At 35.4% G+C, this 20,398-nt stretch overlaps 1 protein-coding gene and 1 long non-coding RNA gene across 4 annotated transcripts; one reads left to right on the forward strand and one right to left on the reverse strand.

Annotated features, from left to right (window-relative positions):
• Window positions 1-1,408: 1,408 nt before the first annotated feature.
• LOC143352650 (uncharacterized) lies at window positions 1,409-7,274 on the forward strand. The gene is made up of 2 exons (XR_013081981.1): window positions 1,409-1,446; window positions 1,501-7,274. It is a non-coding gene; the product is annotated as an uncharacterized LOC143352650 (long non-coding RNA).
• Window positions 7,275-8,305: 1,031 nt separating this feature from the next.
• On the reverse strand, window positions 8,306-20,164 carry Kdm5 (Lysine demethylase 5). 3 transcript variants are annotated; one of them, XM_076785323.1, is made up of 18 exons: window positions 19,617-20,164; window positions 16,739-16,955; window positions 16,498-16,658; window positions 16,059-16,418; window positions 15,706-15,984; window positions 15,127-15,619; window positions 14,917-15,044; window positions 14,643-14,837; window positions 13,092-13,552; window positions 12,754-13,015; window positions 11,860-12,682; window positions 11,576-11,784; window positions 11,284-11,508; window positions 10,985-11,069; window positions 10,503-10,903; window positions 10,141-10,261; window positions 9,923-10,065; window positions 8,306-9,343 (listed from the first exon to the last, which is right to left on the reverse strand). In XM_076785323.1, exons 1-18 carry the CDS (start codon window positions 19,845-19,847, stop codon window positions 9,278-9,280), a joined length of 4,860 nt encoding a protein of 1,619 aa, XP_076641438.1. In that variant the 5' UTR covers window positions 19,848-20,164; the 3' UTR covers window positions 8,306-9,277. The 3 variants fall into 3 exon arrangements, with proteins under 3 accessions (XP_076641438.1, XP_076641437.1, XP_076641436.1); XM_076785322.1 differs by having other exon boundaries at window positions 8,306-9,412; window positions 11,021-11,069; window positions 19,617-20,163; XM_076785321.1 differs by having other exon boundaries at window positions 8,306-9,412; window positions 19,617-20,163.
• Window positions 20,165-20,398: the final 234 nt, after the last annotated feature.

The following is a 20,398-nucleotide window of genomic DNA, read 5'->3' on the forward strand; positions in this document are numbered from 1 at the left end:
TCATAAAAAAATATGAGAAGAAAAACATAATAATGTTGGGCGCAAAGAAGAACATTTTTTAAGTAATTATAAGGCAAATGGTTCAATCTTGGGCCAATCTAAATTGGAAATGAATCTTATTAACATATGTATAAGTGGCTGAAAAAATATGTACCAATGTCTGTTTTTGAAAAGAAAATACATGAAATCATTATAGCTGTCCGCTCCTAAGCTGCAAGAAATTTAAAAATAATGTTGAACTCGATAAAATTATTACGAATATAAATAAATGTCCACGGGAGCTCCTGTATCGTGCAATACTTATTTTACATCAAAATCCTCGGTAACAAGAGTGGGGTGAACAGCATTTATGACTTCAGGTATCTCTTTTCGAAAAACAGAGCACGATGCTTGTTGAATTTGCAAAAAGAGGTATAAATAAAAATGCATTGCTACAGTTGGAGAGATCAATGTGTAAAAAGCGAGCACTGAGAGTCGATATTTTTTTTTAAGTTTCTCCTCAAAGTTTGTCCCTTCGGGCTCGACACCAAGATGAATATTATTCCCGCGCCCCAATTTCAGTCTTTTTCCTGTCAGCTTGAACTATCATTTTTTTTGCCGAGAATCCAGTCCTACACAAACACGAAAATCCAGCGATCGCCCGGCCTGTCGTTGTGTGGCACATAAACGAGAAATTCGTGTCTCCGCCAGCTTTCATGTTCCGTCGCGCTTTATTGACATTCTATCTCTCCCACCGGTCACACGAACACGCTTCCACGGGCATCGACCCCTTTTAAATAATGTTACATCACGGGAGACGGGCCACGGATCGACTTGTCAGAACTCCTTGGCTTCTGGAAGGGTTTTTCCCCCGACACCTCGTTCCATCCACCCAGAAAACTCGTGGTTCATATATTCCAACATGCCGGGTTAGTCACCTAACATTTCAGGGGGTATTCTGGTTTTTCATTTTCAAAAAATCGGTTTTTCTTCATTTTTTTTAACGCATACGGAATATATGTGCAAAAGAATTTGTTTAAATTCGCAAAATCAACGTAGTTATAGGGCAAGGGTCTCAATTACAGTGGAAGGTACCAATTACTGTGCTTATATTAATTATACTTACTTTTAAAGCATGTAGAATATTTAATAAAGAGATATTAAATTTCTTTCATTAAAATCAGTTAATATATATGTTATATATCTCCTTTTTAATATTCATTATGCTTTCAAAATAAGTATAATTAAAATAGGCACAGTAATTGAAGATGTTTGAAGAATGCTAGTCGAATTTCATATAATTCAGTTGCAATTTCATCCAGAAATGACTGTTGAAAAAATGGCTGTCACGCCTTTTTTGTTTCAGATATTTAGCTCAATTTTTCAGTAAATATTATTAGATTTTAAAAATGCAAGGAAAATCTTGATTTTTTCTTTTCTTTTTTTCACATTTTCCGAAGTTTGAAGGTCATCCGCCACATTTTTTCGCGGTGATGTATTTTTAATAGTCTAACGCTGTAGCTAACGTATAAGATGATGCACTAATCTGAATGATCTTCAGAGAAGTTTCGTAAAGAAAATTGCTAATTATTTAATATCCTGTAAAAGTGTTAGGTGACCCACCTTGGATAAGTGATTAAAAAATTTGCAAACCTGAACCCATTCATGTCACTAATCTTCGACAGAAGTATCAAGTTATTTATGATCGACAATATTATTCTTCGTTCAATGTAATATTCGTAATCTGAGAATTGTGTGATCTATCAAAAATTATAATATCTTAAATTAGTTTGAGTTACGAAAAATTTGTTTTTTTTCCGTTTAGTTCCACTTGCTTCTTATTATCTACTTATTCGTTATTACATCTTATTTTCGTAAGAACTTTTCTAGAAAAATTGAAAAATTATTACTAATAGCCGTTCCTTATTTTTTAGAGTTATATTACACAATGAACTGAACTCAGAGTTTACAAAAATACAGCGGAAGTTCCTCGGAAGGAAGAAAGTTTTCTTCGAAACTATGAGCACTACATGTTGCCGTACGACGTGCATGATTGAATCACGGAATATTGTCAATACAGTAAACAAAAAAAAAAAAGAAATATCAGTACCTCGTTTAAAATCGAGCTGAACAAAAATGTTGGATATCAATTTGAGAACGTCTGACTTTTATCAAATCGTAACGACAATTACCGATTCGATGGATATCAAATTTTCGGGGTTCAAAAAAAAAAGTCAGGTGATCGTTAAAAAATAGTGCGCATCTTCCACAGTACTGAATGTACATGTACATACACATATACATTGAATATATTTCATCGGAAAATCAAAGTGATATAATCTTACAAATAAGGACTACGTCAACGCTACTTAGCTTTTAAGTTACATTTACTGTTCATAAATATTCATCTGTCTACAATGATTCGCATGTGAAGGAAACTAAACTATAGCCGAGCGTCGTATAGTAAAATAATTAGTTCACGCGATGCGACGATAATGGCGAAATGTTTCCTCGTTGATGAAACGAACCGCGAGGGTAGGTTCAGAGAAAAGGAACGAAAGGAACGCGAATGAACGAGAATGTACGAGTACGAAATCTTCGATAGTGTTCCTCTTACCGACTACACAAATTTTTGGTGAAATTTCAAAGACCTTTCTGCGAGGCAAGCTTCATGGTAAACTAATGTTAGAATAAATTTCTTGCAAACGTTCCTGCGCGAACCTTGCCGAGAATCGCACAGAAAGAAGAAGAAAGTAAAGCTCGAGAAGACCATTAACATTATCAATAAGATTGTATTAAAAGTTAAGTAACTCTTTTCAACTGATTCGAATCGTACAGAAAACAGATTCATTTCCTCATAAGTACAGTGAGGGACAGAAATGTTGATGCAATAAAAATTCACATAAATAAACAGTTATATTCTATAGATTATTTAATTATATTCGAATATGTATGGTCGTATATTGTACTCTCGCTTCTGTACATTTATTACTACCAGTAATACATATTTGAATTTAATCAATTCGTCTTTAATTATCAGGGAATTATACTGTAGAATCAAGAAGCTGATCGACAACATTTTTTTAATTTACAACTTAATAAATTCCTTGGTTCTTCGTCGATCCCAGTTCTTGTGAAATTATAACAAGTGAAATTCGCAGAAATAATTGTAATATTTACAAAAATAATTTCATATTTTCATTGTATGAACAGAGTTTTGTCCATCACTGTAATCACTTAACAGAATCGATCGAACGTGCTCGTTGTATTCGACCGTTTCGAAAATACAAAATTGATGCGTTTCTGCGTTCACAAGGAGATCCAATTTATAAAAAGAATTGTAATCAACCAATTTATATCCGTATCACAAGTGAGGAGTTCCAAACGAAATCCTTATTAAATAAAAAGAGAAAGCAACTGCCGATAATCCTTTTTTTCCTTCAAACAATTCGCACACCGATGAAAAGAAAAAAAAAAGAAAAAAACATTTTAAAAGGTAGCAATAGCTACGGTAATGACGTAAAGCTTTGCTACACAAAAAGTCATTGACCTCGAATCACAATATTTCATTCACAAAGAAACAGGACGTTTTGGTCAAAATGTATAATACTTTTTTCTCCTTTATGTTACACACTACGCATTCAGATCCGGTGAAGCGTTTAATCAGTTCTAAGTGCACGGTACACATGAACATTTCGTTACACAGAACAAAAAGAAAATTAACCCTCTATGACGCCACGCAACATTGACAATACACATGCGTATCAAAACGTTTCAAGTTCGTCGTGTATTTCTTACATTTCTAGACGGGGAAAAAAAATAAATTTTTTTCTTTTTATGATCTACAACATATTTGCAATACGATCTCTTTTTTCTTTCTCGCTACTTCACATCCATGTCTATTTGTTCTTCTCAAAGTGAAAATGTCGAGTTATAGAGGGTTAATACTATTTTGTGCCTGCCGTAAAGAAGTCTAACACAATGAATGAACGTCGTACGATGATTACAAGTATACTGCAAATATTTACGCCAGTATTAAAACTGTATCGAAGAGATATTTATTACATCTACAGAGGGATATATAAAGTTACGAAGAGAACGCGAACATCTGGTTTGTCATTGTTACAGTTTCTGTTCCATTTTCGTTCGTAGCTTTTTATATTCCTCAAGCGCATAAAATCCGCAGTCGAATAGTTAGTGTAACATCTCGGGAACGCGCGTTTAGTACTTGACTTCGAATCATCTGGACAAGTAATCAATGGTCAATATATGGTACACCGACGTGCACCTCTGTGGTAGTCTACATGAGGTAATAAACTAAATGTAGTCTTAACAAGATTCCCAATTGGTCCCAATGATCAACAAAATGTATCGCGATAATAAGAAAAACTGACAGCTACAGAAGGTATAATACATTAACAATTCTATTAAACTTTTCTAATTAATTGACGCTTAGAAAACTAATATTTAGAGATACATTTAAAAAAAAAACATGTAAAATCGACGATTCTATAACCGTAAAAAATATTTAATAATAATCGACCGTAATATCTTTGAAAACTTGTTAACTTATTCTTCGAGGCAACTAAATCAGTCCCCCTTATAAACCAGTCCTAACAATTTCTGTAATACTACAGACAGTTCAGTAGTCACAGATCCTGACTGCGACAAGACCGCAAAAGGAATTTTTGTTTAGGCTACCGATGAGTTTACTACCTCGCTGCATGGTCACTTTCAAAAATACAGAAATGCTTCAGAAGATGTTACCCTAGTAAGATTCGAGTTCTATAAACTAAATACAACGGAAATACTCTAATGAAACTGAAATTAAATGTAATAAAAACATTCGAATAAATTAAGCCGTATACTTAAGTAAGCACTAAATCCTTTGACTCTTGACAATTACATTATTAAGTTTGGCAAACATTTTTTGAACATTGTCCAAGCATTTCTGTACAATTAAACCGGTCCTAAGAATACCAAGAGCCGTGAACAGATATCGCGCAATTCCGATTTCCTCGAGTTATGTTGGCCACAATGTATTTTTAATGATAGCGTGCCTCATGGATTTCACTTTTCTCATATCTTCTTCTACTTCATCTCTCTCTCTCTTCTTCTTCTTTGTTTTTTTTTACATTTTACAGATCACTTAATTAGAAAATAACTCTAAGTACCTTGTATAAAATACACGCAACCATATATGTATATATATACACATCTATGTGTATGTATATATATGTATGTAAACACTCTTTTCATTATGAAAATGAAACAAACGAAATTCATAATTTGGTCTAACCGAACGCTGCGGAAACACTATCGTTAGAAATTCACTGTGTTCCCGCCTATATTCTAGCCGAGTGACCGTAGGGATCGTCGTGCCCTTGTGTGTCTGTACAAAAATATATGTGTATAAAACACATAACGTCTCGTCGATTTTTTGACACGCAGTCCGTTTTAACCGTGAACGTATGAATCCGCCAAAGATTTTCATAACAGTACGTGCACGTTTCTCCATGATCCTTATTATAGACAGAAGCATAAACAAGGTATAAGTGGTGTATGCATTTTTACATAGAAGCAATAATATTAACGTAAATTATAGAAACAAATGGAACTATTTCTTTCGCAAATATTGTACGATTTCGATGTAATTAATGTGATAGTATTAAAAATAATCCCATGCTTTATAATGTGAAATCAGAAAGTAAAAGAACAGAAAATCACAAATACGAATATTAATAATTCCTTGTCGTTTTTTTTCTTTCTAAATACCAATTTCCTTTATTTATCAAGTATAAAATAAAATCAATAAAACTTGCTCGAGAAATCACAAAGCAAGAGCTCCCAAAAGGTGTAAACAAAAATATAAAAATAAAAAATTCTTGGGTAACCCTTTGGTAGATACATAGTTCAACGCGGGATACACTGGACCCGTTGATTGTTTCATACATCTCTGTATACGAGAAATGAATTCTATTAACCGATTGGACGCGAACAATCAATGTTTCTCTCTTAGGGTCTTTCAGTGAAACATTCGTTAACAGAATTCAATTCTAATAATAGACAGAGACCATGTATGTCTTCGATTACGCTGAAAGAACTGATAAATTTCAAGTCATTTCATAAGTCATCGTCCTGTTAAATTTTAATAACGCGAAATGTTTTACATTCCAGTCAATTTATAGAATAGAAATTTTCAAAGAGAAGTCCTAAATCGTCTAGAAGTTATTTAAGACTTAACTGCACATCACAGTTGTACCAGTTTACAAATATTAAAATGAGTAAAGAACTACTTTTAAAAACGTAAAAATTATACGAACCAAATTAAATTAATTGCAAAGGAATCACAGATTTATGAAATGATCCGATATTCTTAATAATACTGCTTCATCTATTCCGACTCAACATACACAGATATTATATGTAATTAACAACCCATAGTCCCACAAGGAATCTATATTACAAACAGGCATAATTACTGTAATTATGAGAATGGCGCAAGTTGTATTACGTTTGGAATTCTGTTTATCGATGTAACTACCAACTCAATTTATCAGTTCTGTTTTCTACTATTTTGCAAAGTTAGTTCCACATTATCGTAATAGAATTCAATGCAACACGAAATGAGTGGTAAATTCAATTTCAAATTATTTATTTACTAGAAAAATCATTTCAACTGTGTGAGATGCAATGAAATGAAAACTCAAATATGTTTCAATGGAAATCACATATCTTTCACTTCATTTGGAACTTGTTTAGAACCTTAATGGGGTAAAATCTCTTTTTCAACTCTCGCTCAGAGAGCGTGGTTTATAAAAATTTGAACTTACATAAACTTCCATAGTATTTATATAGTAGTCTTTCAACATATAATACGAGTGTATATCTACGGTCGCAATTGTTTGTTGGGCACACTGTCAGTAATTTCAACGTAATTTTATCCGGGCTGTACGTTTCGGGTGAAACGATCGTTAAAAACGCACTGCGCATCCCTCCACACATAACACGCATTCATAGAGCTTAAGTCTGCGCGGAAACTGAAATGTATGATATCTCGGCTTCTCGTTAACAAGTAATTATACAAAGTTTCCCGCATTGCCTACTTCCTTCGCCGAACGATCTAGAATAAAATTATCATATCTTCTATTCATCTTTTATACACAATGCACCTCGCATTAACGTGCAAAGAATCTACACAGGTAGACAGAGACACGCACATAACACATTTGCACCGGATGATAAAATGAATCTTGTTATTTTCTGGTTTATTTAAAAAAACGAAAAAAAAAGAACTCGGTTCAATTAATCACATTAAAAAGTAACTAGTAGGTCTATTTATCAACTATGAAGCATGGTTTTGTACCAGAGTCAACATCGATTTACACGAGTTCTAATGATCTCACATCAATTACAGCGATTTACATTTTCGTTTATCCATGTAGCTTTTCTAAGTGTATCGCTTTACAATAGAATGAGATCGATAAATCGTCGGTGTACGACACATTCATAAAATTGGTTTATTACGGAATATACTTTAAATCGTTAGCGTAAATATCTTTTGTAACTCTCCTTCTTCTTCTTCTCCATTTTCTTCCTCTTTCAACGTTTCGTTATAGTTAGCGGTCTCGTAATACTTTAAGGTATAAAGTAATGAGTAAGCCTTCGGTTACGCTATGTGCGGACGTTATAAAAACTGTTCGATAAAATTTGAACGCATAAAAATACACCAGAAATAAACACCAGACGATCGAAAAAGTAACATGAAACTGAGACAATAATAAAATACACACACACATATATATATATGTATTGAAATCATAAAATCACTTCTGGTAAATACTCTCACAAGTGCAATTTCACTTAGGCCATTCGAGAAAATCCGGACTCAACTAATCATTTGGTATCGTGTAACAAACTCGCGCGGCAAGAAATAAAAGAAGAAAAGAAATGAGCAAGAAGAAAAATGATTCGCGGTTTATGCGAAGTGTAAGTTGCACACTCTGGTTCAAAATCTGGACGAATATCCAATAAATCGTTCGAGAAGACAGAGTTTAGATATGCAATGTATCTGCGTGTCAATTCTTTTCCTTTATACAAACTGTTGACTTACATCTACCTATGTTTCAATCTAATTCATCTTATGTACCTATATTTATAATATCTATATATCTTAATACACACATCTCTCAGTCTATCTGTACACGCTACATGACGCGAACGAACCTCCTTCCTATTCCATTCGACGCCGTTACAATTAAAAACTTATACAAAAAGCCGACGGAATATCTTCCTCGATATAGAAGTATCCTTTGCGAAGACGCGTTTTCTCTTCGTTTCCTTACTTCTGCTATCGTCGTGAAGTTTCTTTTCCCCTTTGTCCCTAATTGCCCGAGAACGAAACGTTAGATCGCACAATGCCTCTGGAATCCTTTCGCATCCTTCAATTCTTTAGGTTCCGTGAAAAATCATTGCTATCACGCCGCAGATACCGCGGTACCGTTTTCTTTTTGTTTTTTTACACGCAACGTAATCGCGTAACCGTTAGTTTTTCAAGAATCGTTGATCTGTAATTCCTATTATCACCGACATTGACAGCGAGAGATGAGAGAGAGAAAAATGATTCTACAACCACACGCAAAACATATAAATCGTATTCCATCGAGATACGCGCAGAAAAAGTGTAGGCTATCACGGTTCATCCGCGATATTCGTACATTTTGATTCTTCTAGGTGAAACGATTTGATTAATTTGGGCTTCGACGTATACGCATATAAAGAAAAATAGAATAGGATCGTTGAACATTACGTATCCGAGAATACGTGAACAATAATGAATGACAATAATTTACCGAGAATACAAGTGAATGTATTATTACTTGGATGATAAATCCTTCCCCTTTTTAATAGAAAAAAAAAAACAAGAACGAACACGTCTTATCTCGAAAACAGTAAAAACACAATGACTATAAATATACAAGTGATGATGGAGAGAAAGAGGAAAGAAGAGCCGTTACTATTCGGTAAAGTGCTTCAAATGAAAAATAGAAAAATATTCTTATGTTCGTGATTATGAAAAGCGATTATAATTCGATTGTGACAATGTAATACTTTCATTCCATCTCTAACGTTCGCTCGCGACAATAACCGCATGGCGCATGCGATCACCTGCGGTAATCAATCGACTGGGGTAAAAGTGATAGGTAACATTGAATGTTCGACTATTGTTTCGCAGTCGAAGTTATTTGTAATCGATTAGCATTCTAGCTTTTATACGGAGCTATCGGGATTAAACGGGCTAGTAGGTCCTGACGAAGGATGTCGTCTCCTGAATATCCGCTTCGCTGTCTGTGCCCTGGTATCCCTGGGATTGAGAAAGTGAAAGAAGTGCATCCAGTCCTAACGATTCAGCTAGCGGATCTGGCGCTCTCGACTACAGTATAAATAACACAAAAAAATGTTGCGCTAAAACTATAACGTACTATGCTACTTAGCAAATAAAACATAGTACTTAAGGGGACATTCTGGGGATTGCAAGACCAAGAATGTATTTCTAGTAGTCATGACAATTTGAAGAATGAACGACGTACCATAATTAAGTTATAACATTTTTTCATTCTAATTTTATAACCTGTGAAAGATAGAGAAAAAGTTTCATAGTTGCATGGTGAAAAAAATCCCAAAGCAGATCAAAGTATCGCACTCTGGACCAGGATATCCCCTTAACATACGACATATAAAATAGTACGAACGAATGAACACGTTACAAAGATTATAGTATACACTCTACTATAAACAAGGAGATAAGCATAAGAAGAGCATGATAAAAGAGCAGATAAAGCCTAACAATAGTATCATTTTACATAAGAATAATAAACATAAACGGAATTACGCTAAAATTAACAGAAATAACATGTCATTGAATCTATTTATATGAACGTACCGTTGAGTTTTGTTCTGCTTCCTTGCAGTTACTACATATGTAATCGTCTTCCTCGGCAATTTCTGTACGATCCAATCCGACGCAATGCATGTGAAACCAACCCTCGCAACCTCCGTCACACTGGACCCAATCAACTTCCCTTCCTACCATCCAAATCAAAGCATACTATAACAGGAATCATTGTAGTAAGATATCGTTGTAGTAGAAAGTATACTTACCGCTAGGTCGTAAACAATTGACCGCGGCACAGTCGTCCTCTTCATCTGATGTGTCTTGTTTAGTCTTTTTTCTATTACCGCCCCTCTTCTTTGGACCGTCGTCGCCTTCTTTGCGTTTCATCTGGAATATACATTTAACTGAAATCGAACTAGCCGATGTTCAACGAACCGTACTTGTACCACTGATATTAAATTCCATGTCTCGAATTTAAACTTAACTGCGACAGTAAATGAAAATTCGACAAACCATTGTCGTCGGATAACGTTTACTTGCAACAATCAATTGCAGATATCAATGTCTACTACGTAACATCTTTCGAAAGTTTCAATTCGAGGCAAATCATATTTTCAAGTTCTAGTACCTTTCGAGGTCCACGCTTGATCGGTACCGGTGAGCTAGCAGATTTTTTCTCTTTCTGCAATCCCTTTCGTTTCGCTGAATTTTTATCATCTATCTTTTGCCGTCCAAGTTTCTTCAACAACTCGAACTCTTCGGACTTCCTCTTTCTTCCTCGTTTCCTTATATCTTTTGAGTCCTGGTTTAGATGCGACTGTACCTCTTCATACGAGGCGTACTTGCGAACAGTGCTTGGACTATTCGTGTGACTTAATATACGCCAGATGTGCAGTGTCTCGTCAAGTGCAACTTCCAACAAATCGCCTTCCATCATTAATTCCTCTAAACGTAACCTCGCAGATTGTGAAAGCATAACCGCAGCTTCGGACGAGTCGTTCGACTGTGATTTACGCTGAACTTTAGAAACTATAAGATAAACATAATTAATGGTAATGAATTTTCAATTTGCATCGCGACGATCTGTTTTTATATAAACAGAAATCTTACTATATGAATATGTGTGCTCATTACTACTGAACGTACTACAACTTGGTTCGTCGTCGTCTATGGTGACCACATCGTCGTCGTCATCCTGAAATACATTATGCACATAAATTTGCATGTTATTTATTATACGAGGTCGTCCCTCGTTTACAAAAAGTGTATATTTTGTGTTTCGTATTTCAATATCCAATAATATAGTTATATGTGTTACAAATATTTTATGAATTACCTATTGAATATTGAAACGCATGCCTATGAACCCTGCGATAATTGACGTTTTAATTAGTATCTGTAACACTTACCGCGGTGCTAAGAGCGCTATCATCTGAGTGAACACCGCTAAGTGGAGCAATTGCTTGCACTCTCTGATGCAGTTCAGGATTATTCGCTGCCTTTTTCAACTCGCTGCTGATAATCTTTTCTGTTTTTTCTCGTGCTGCTGCTTCTACCAATTTTTGCGATAATACGGACAGTTTTGCCAACGCTGATGAAATTTCGTCTGTAGCTAATGCTTGACGAGCTCGATCCTATAAAAAAATATATATATAATTCTCATTAATAATGCACCATTGGTTATTTGTACGGGATGCTTACCTGCCAATTCATTGCACGTTCTGTAAGGCATTGTAATGCTTCACCTTCTGGTAAACGAATTGGAATTTTCTGAAGACTAACTAACAGTGCTAGTATTGTTTCTAGCCGCGGCCGTCGCGACCGCAAACAACAGGGACATAAAAATTTCAGTTCCTTGGACATAGGTAATTTTCCTTTGCATGACGTTTTCGGCAAGGGCACGCAATTCGCTGAAAAGCATAGTTACGATTAAATCATTTTTAGACTCGATACAATACCATAAATATGCAACGAATTTTACTCACAGTGAAACCAATCTTTACAAAGCTCGCATTGAAGCATGAGACCAAATCTGGGACGCCAGCAAACGCAATACCTGGATTCCTCCATTTCAGTTTTCATTAAATTTCTCTCCCTCAGATTTCTCATTGCTTCCATCTCCCGTTGTTCGGCTAACTTAAATGCAGCTACGATGGTAGCCGAATCATTAGAATCATCTAATTTTGTATCACAGACAAAGACGGGTCCGATGCTCTCTTCACTTTTGCTCTTCTTAACTTTCAACGTTTGTGTTCCAATCCCGATACGCGGCGATAAAGCCTCCATTAAAGTGCAATGCGAGTTTTTTCTTAAGAATGTTCTCGCTGTCCTTTCTTTCCATGTTTTTGCTTGGGAAAGTGTAGACTCTAAAATTGGCAGAGCATTCAGATGTAATGGAATACTTCTACCCTTCTTAATTAACTCGTCCAATGTATCGTAATAAGGAAAATTCTCTCTCGCTTGTACTTCTTCTACCATTTTCGTCCATGATTTCGCTTTATTTAACATATCTTGAAGAATATCTAAACTGGGCAAGTAAGCCTCTACCTCGTCGGCTTCGCGAATAAATTCTTCCAAAGATGATATAGTTTGTCTGCTTTTTGTATGAAGATATAATTTTGCCTTCTCTTCCCATTTATCAATCGCATTCATCAGTACTTGTAATTCAGAAAGTGTGGTTTCTATACTTAAATGTGGTGGTATCGTCATGCCTTTTTCAATTAATTTTGCTAAATCATCGCGATGAACAGATTTTGGATCTTCTTGTACAGATTTAACTTCTTCAAGCCATTGTGTCTGTGCTAATTTCTATGAAAAAGAGACATACAATTATCTTACAGAAGAGAATCACAGTATTATATTCAATCTGTTAAACTTACTTGTTTCAAACGAACAAGTTGAGGTAACTCGATGCAAATAGAATCTCCAAAATCAATACATTTCTCTAGCTGTTCTATATCACAACTATCTTCCTTAGTGTCTAATTCCTCTGCATCTGTTTGGAATTGCAATACTTGGTCAAGTATAAATTTTACGCCATCGGATTCTTTGAGCTCACAGCACAGATTCGTTATTTCCTTGTAGAAAAGTGTTAGTTCTTCCACCGTCAATTTATATTTAGTTTCGACAGATTGTCTTGTTCTGTATAAAAAATATTCAAATAATTTTCTATTATATAATACATATATTTTGCACAGAAGCTAGAAAGTGATCATACCTTGTACGTTGTTTATTATTTAGAAGTTGCTGTGCGACGCTTGCACATTTTTCAGCATCCTGTACAGCAGTCGTTAAAGCTGTCAACAGTTCACTATCTGGAAACTTTTTGTTCTCTGCTTCATTTAAGAGTTCCTTCAACTCATTCAGCTCAATTTTATCACTTTTTTTATCAGGATCCATAGCTTCCTTTACTTTTGTTACCCATGAGTCAAACGACTCAGCTTTCAATTTCAACTTTTGTAACATAATTGGTAGTTCGTCTAAAGTGTAACGATAACGTAATGTGTGCTTCTCCGGGGGACAATCACAAAGATCCCTGAAGTGTCTCAGACAAACTAATTGTGAACTTTGGCAAGAACATGTAACCGCACTCAAGAAACAAGTTGTCTTGCACGTTTCGCACTGTCTCTCATCATCTGGCAAAAGTTCGAATGCTTCACGCTCAGCTTCCGTTACACCCTAAAAACGAATATTTGTATCACAAAGATCATTTATTCAATTATTTAACATTCTCACATTTTAAAGGAATCGTAAAAGCAGGACGAAACTAGGCACAAAACACATGTAGCCATCTGCAGACAAACTAACTTCGAGATACAAAAATATTTTAAAAATACACTAATCATTTAGGATGATGGTTAACAATTTTTAATAAATTCGCGAACAAAATGATGGAATTCGCCGAATTAACAGTGGAAACGCAATGCCTGTTTAGCATCATGGTAAGGCTTTAAAAACATAACCTCTATTCACCAATAAAAGTTACATAATCAAGAGCAGAGACACACCAAATAGACATCAGCTAGTCAAGGTCGTTAACTAAAGAATGATCGCACAAAAACTATTTTAACGACAACGAACACAGGCTAACCAAATATAACGAAATATAAGGAGGCATTAATGAGAAATATAACGTGGATGGCGGAGTACTACTGAAATGACCAATGGTTGGCAGTATCAGACGCACACACACGTCTTTTACCGCGTGTTCCCGCATGGTTACGTATGTGTGCATTTGCCGACGTGTGAGTGCAGTACTGTGTTAGTGTGAATCGGTGAGCGACTGCTTCAGCACGTACTATACTGTTTGACCTAAATACATTGGTCTGTGCATTTAGAAATACAACCCGTTCTGTGTATTTGACCCATTTTGGAGGCAAGATTTGAACGAGCAAAGTGCTACGCACACTTTTTTCAACAAAATTAAATATTTCCGCGGAGTTGAATCGGATTGGATTGTCTTAAACTAATAATAAGATGACTATATTTATCGCAAATAAATTCGAATTATACTACTAAGTTTGTTATGCAAAAACAAAATTGGCTTGAATATCTAATTTTGAAGGGAACAAGAAAATTTTACAATTTAAAGGAATAAGATTGAAATACACAGAAATTCGCTTTGGCAAAATAAATAAAATATTGCATATAAATGAAATGTATTGACGAGTAATACTGTTTCATGATTTTTACACTTTATAAATTCAGTGACCTTATGAAATTCGTAACTTCCACTGATCTGATTCCATATATAAAAATCATAACTTACCCATTCCAATAAGTTTTTCCTAAGTTTCTTCTCATCATCCACCATTTGAAGCATATCGTGGTAAGTTGCAGTTGCAATTCCTATGTCCAAAGAGTCTGGATCTAGTGACATTTTGCATACCAACTCGTCATGAGAAAATACACAAAATCGTCTTAAATTTGAGTAATGTGATATACAATCTCGTCCAACTTTTAGCTAATAAATAAATAACAGAATTTATAAAGCATGTATATTACGGAAATCGAAGATGAGAATTTGAGATGATGAGCTATACCCAATCAGCAGGGGCGAAATTTACGGCTTCAGCAAAGTTATAACCTTGGTTAAAACCAGCGTGATACGCTCGAGGAAACGTTACAACGAATTCGCCTGCATGTTGATCAGTCCTAACTACTGGAACGCCTGTGATAGAATATAAACAATATTAATGACATCTAGTATTTATATTTTAATTAACGTATTATATAATTAGCGTATATATTACCTTCACTTGTTAAAATGTTAGGATTCATAATAGTGACCAGCTGGTGCAGCAAATCCGGCTGACTTTGAAATAGTTCTGGTGCAGCTGATTTCATTGATTGTTCAAATCGTTCTGCTTGAGAGCCTGGCACACCGTACCATGTTTTTGGTTCTCCCCAATGTAGGTAATTAATCGAGTAACTCCAGTGATCTTCGTTATGCCAGCAGAATGTTGCGAAACACATGGCAACATACATCCATGGTACTTTCATACCACTGATGTCAGCATTAATATGACCTAATACACTTCCACGTAACACTGGCAAATTATTTAAATTCCATGGAGATTCAGCATATTCTTGATCGCACGTAAATAAATTAACACTTGTTTTTGTTGGAAATCCAGATCCATGATCCATTGTATGCAAATCTGCTCCATACTCGACCGTTACATCTTCATCAATTGAAGAAACTATTCGCCAAAATTCTTTTTCTACTAAGGATGTTGGCACCATCTACAAAGAAATAAGGTTATTTTTTAGTTACGTAATTCGATTAGTTTTGTTGGATAATATTAAAGGGCACAACTTAGGTAACATACATGTACAGGCATGTTGAAGTAATCGCTCTTAAATTGATCAGCCATTTCTCCAAATTGTTGAAGAGTGTACTCTCTCTGTGCTTGTTCAAAACCGAATGCTTCCATTGGTTTTGAAACTTCTTCAGCAACACACTTTGGGCATCGCCAATCTCCCTTTGGTATTTCTGTTAACGGTGGCATTAGACAGAATGTATGATAGCTATCATCGCATCCGTCGCACAATAGCATATTTTCTTCATTATCACCTCTTCCACAATTATGACAAATATATTTTGCCAACTATAAAAAAACATATATGACTTTGAGAAAAGCATGTTCACAAAAGGGTGGAACATAGTATAACATGTACGTACAGGGTCAAATTCATAGGTAAGTTTAACGCCTCTAGTTTTGTTTGATTTTTTTCCTTCTTTGGTATTAAACCCAGCCATCTTTGGGCCGGGTCCATAAAATTGTAATTTTTTAAGCTCTTTGCTGTTGTCGTCACCATTTTTACTTCTGATTCCATCTTTACAATCATTATCAGAATCACACTCCTCCTTACAATCTTCTTGTTTCGTACATACTTCTGGCTTCTCTTCCTGACCAATAAATCTCTTCGACCGACGTGAGAATTTTTCAGTTGGAGGTTTAATTTGTTGTCGTGATATAATGCCATGTGGCTTATAATCCCGATCTTTCTTTTCGTTTACATTAGAGTCTGGTTCAATTTTCTGTGTGTTTCGGTACATATTAAGTAGATATTGTCATGAATTACAGTGAAAATAATATTAGAAGAAAGTAATAACTTACAATATCTGATAAAGTTTTTCCTTGTTTAAAGACGTCAAATGGATACAAAATTCTCTCATAATGATTTTTTAATATACTCCCAACACTGCGACCAGATGGGTAACCTAATTTATTTGCAATTTTAGCCCATCTCCTTTCTTTTGTTACTGTTTCAATTCCACCTGCAGATAGTTTGGGTGAGTTTAATTAATCCCTTTATTTGATCTTTAACTGTTAATCTTTGCGAACCATAGAAACATACCTTCATCTGTAACTATTTTGTGTAAAGAATATAAATCAAGCGCTTTACGTTCAACAAGAGGAATTTTCAAAGAAGAACCTTGAAGCTCCCAAAATTTTGCAATTTGATCTAGGAAATTAAGTTTTATTCTAGTTTTTGCTTCCAATTCATTTAGCCTTTGTATCCTTGGAACAAATTTGAATTTATCTACATCAACAGCAAATGGTGGCTGCCAATTCTGCAAACGTAACAAATTCATAATAACAATTTTTATAAAATAACACGAATATTTTCATGTAAAACGATCCTTCAATAATATTCGCTAAATTTTATTTATCGCGAATAAGTGAAAAAAAAACATTCACAGATACATGAACATACATTCGTACGATAATATTAGAAGGTTTTTCAATCAATCGATTAGTGTTACAAAAAATTATACACGTGTGCATTACATACATAGTAAAGAAACTACTAGAGAACCGGAATACGTTTTAATCGATACAGGCTTAATATGTCGAACGAGAGGAGAAGTAAACGTTACTATATTTCATCATTAATTGATTTCTCCAAAAATTCATTTTTGAAAATAATAACTTAAATATGTACGTATATTTTAATAATCGATAGGTGCCTTCGTAGTTTCGTCTTTATCGTGACGCAACAACCATTGCAAGATTAGTCTAATTCTTTAAGGACACTGATCACTTTTAAATACAGCTAAAAATGAATTTCCTTTGTCGATCGCCCCCTTCAAACCTCTCATAATTAATTGTACGGACAAAATATTCTAGGTATCATCAGATAACAATATATATTTCCACTATGTACAAAGTCGGGGTGAAAATAAAACGGAGATTTTCTCCATATACGACGCCCATTTAATGTCGTGACCATAGTTATTTCCGTAATGGCGTCATCCCGTTACAAAATATGAATTTTCCCCGAAGTCCCTCCAATCTCTAATAAATAAATCGATACGCTTAAAGTCGATTGCAAGGTATAGAAAAAACAATGGATCAATTAGCCAAGCAACATTAATAGCAAGAACGTTGGCAAAAATCAATTCTGGTAGTTCGTGAAACACGACGGTTTACGAGACTGTCACTAAGTTATTGTGGTGTTGAAAAATGATTCAATCGCAAAAGCATATTTGCCCATTTGTTTTAAAAACAACTTGCAAAACAATAAGATGATACAGTTTGCTGTGATCGTTCACGATAAATCATTACGACAAACAAATTTCTGCTAAATCATTACTTTGTAACAAAATTAGTAGGATATTTTTTACGAGACACAAATAGAATTAAAAATATATATCGAAAAAAATATATATATGTCGAGTGGAATCTTCAAACATATTTTATGCAGTCTCTTGCAAATAATTTGCATTAACTGTTATTCGCACGCGATGATGTAAAATATGATTAATTTGAAGGTAACGCCAAATTTAACGCAATCATGCTATTTCCAAGTTGAAATTGACATTCTTATTTTAATACGCATTCACATATTGTTGTTTGCAACACTCAGTTTGTTCTAGGAACATCGTCGCAACTACTTTATTTTCTTCTCCTCTATTACTCTGTAAACTGAAATGTATTTTCTAAAAGTTCATGTACAAAGTATCTTTTTGACGCACGTAGATGCAAAATGGTGGCAAAAATCGTTGCTGATTACGTTGCGATGGAATAAACAACTGTAAAGTAGAAGTTGCAATAAAAAAAAAGTACGTAGGAAAAAATTTCCCTATACATACACGAAAGAGTAATGAATGGTTGTACTGATTTTCGATTAGTCTACGAAGTATTGAAACAAAGCTAACAGAAACAACAATATCATTATCTAAAAATGTGTTAAGAACCGGGAAAATTGTTATTTGCTGACGTAGAGGTCGATAACAGTTAATAAAATCCACTTATCCAAAAACTGATCGGACTCTCTGTACGTGCTCTGAAACGAAACAGAAACTCCTAGGAAACTTCAAACAGCTCTCGTATTTGCAATGTTATCGTAAACGTCAGGAGAATCATCTATTACGATTGCTGATAACTTTTTCGAATTTTTGTTCTGAATGAACACCATCTATATGGTTCCACATTTCAGAAATATTTCGAGACATTTCGCTAAGGTGACATTGTTTCGATTGTCTCGGCCATTTTACATAGCGTACCTTCTAGCTATAACGATATTTAATGTCGCAATGGTGCGAGTACTAAAGTGCTTTTGACTCCTCACTATTTCCATTTCCATGAATCCTACACGCCTATAACACCTACTACCACAACTTTCTGGGCATTAAAAAAAATCTGATCTACGTGTTTCAAATAATGTGGCAACACCTATCGGAACATCATGCGAGACAAATGCTACTCTTCAGACACGAGACCATGTCTCTTTTCTACTCTTTTCAATCGTATTATCATTCGTCCCGTGTAGCCGGGAATATTGTCCCTAGTTTTACCATATCGCAACGTTTCAATACGAAACGAGGGAAAAAGTTGTGAAACAATATCGCACGGGAAAGTGTAGTACGATGGTCACGGGGAATTGATATTTTGCTTAATGATTAATTTTTATTCTATTGCACGTATTACGTAGAAACTCGTTTATTTTGTGATGTCACGGCTGTGATGTCCGTACGGAAGCGTCATAGCACGTAAACGAGGTCGGTGCATGCATATCCGTACAGCTCAACAATCACAAAAACAGAAATTTACTCGCAAAGGCAGGCTCTACATAGGTCCGTTCAAAACGAGGTAGCGACGAATAGAGGGATCAATGGTATAGCGTCCTTCTCACGGGAACATACAGGAAAGAGAAAGCAGAGCAGGAACACGACGGCGAGATAGTGGTACAAGAAATTCGATGCGTTTCGCGATGGAAAGGATTTACTTACAGGCGGCGGTTTGATCTTACAAATGCCAGACTTCTCCGCGATCGGTCGTATTTTCGCGATGTAGCTGAGGGGGTCGTGAAACTCCTCGATAGTTGGTTCGAAGACCGGCGCCTCCGGCGGTATAATGAATTCGAAGTCCGAATCACCACGATCGCAGGCCATGTCTTGGGTGCAATGATAAGTCCCGAAAAAATCCTCACAACCGAAGTTCGTGTCGAACCTCGATACCATGACTTGAATGCCCAACACAGCTTGGACGCGGATAGGTGGCTTACACGCACCTAACGCGGGTGAGGACCTCGCGCCAGCTCCAGCACCGTTACTCAGCTGCTGGACCCGAGATTTTATTTGGAACCGTGCCTTGGTAACCCGTCATCACGAACTGCATTTGTATATCTGGTGGAAAGCAGTTGACAATTAACGCAACATACACGAAACACACGATGCACAACGTCTACGATATCACGCGGAGCCTCGCACACGAGCAACTGTCCCATTCCCTGAACCATACACCTCTTCTTCCCTCACACCTACTTGAACGTATCTGCTGAACGAATAATGGTTCCCCCCCTCTCCTATCGTACGAGAGTTACTAGCAAAAGTAGTATTTTTTTTATCTAATATCGCCGTATTCTATGGCTTCGATACCAGTGCCAAGCACGTATCGCAAATTTGATATAAAGTATTATGCCGAGATTATACATGATTATTGCTGCCTTCGATGTGTTAATTTGTTCAAATTTCTTCGATTGTCTACCGACTATAATGTTAATTTTGAAAAT

The sequence above is a fragment of the Halictus rubicundus genome, chromosome 3 (genome assembly GCF_050948215.1).
Source record: "Halictus rubicundus isolate RS-2024b chromosome 3, iyHalRubi1_principal, whole genome shotgun sequence".
Classification (NCBI taxonomy): domain Eukaryota; kingdom Metazoa; phylum Arthropoda; class Insecta; order Hymenoptera; family Halictidae; genus Halictus; species Halictus rubicundus.

What these genes read in the sequence shown, in the direction of transcription:
- Kdm5 (XM_076785321.1), bottom strand. Translation starts at nt 19,847, where the DNA reads ATGGTATCGAGGTTCGACACGAACTTCGGTTGTGAGGATTTTTTCGGG. An exon ending in AACGTGCAATGAATTGGCAG is followed by an intron (nt 11,509 to 11,575) that starts GTAAGCATCCCG and finishes ATTTTTTTATAG; the next exon opens with GATCGAGCTCGTCAAGCATT. An exon ending in TCAAGCGTGGACCTCGAAAG is followed by an intron (nt 10,262 to 10,502) that starts GTACTAGAACTT and finishes TGTATATTCCAG; the next exon opens with ATGAAACGCAAAGAAGGCGA.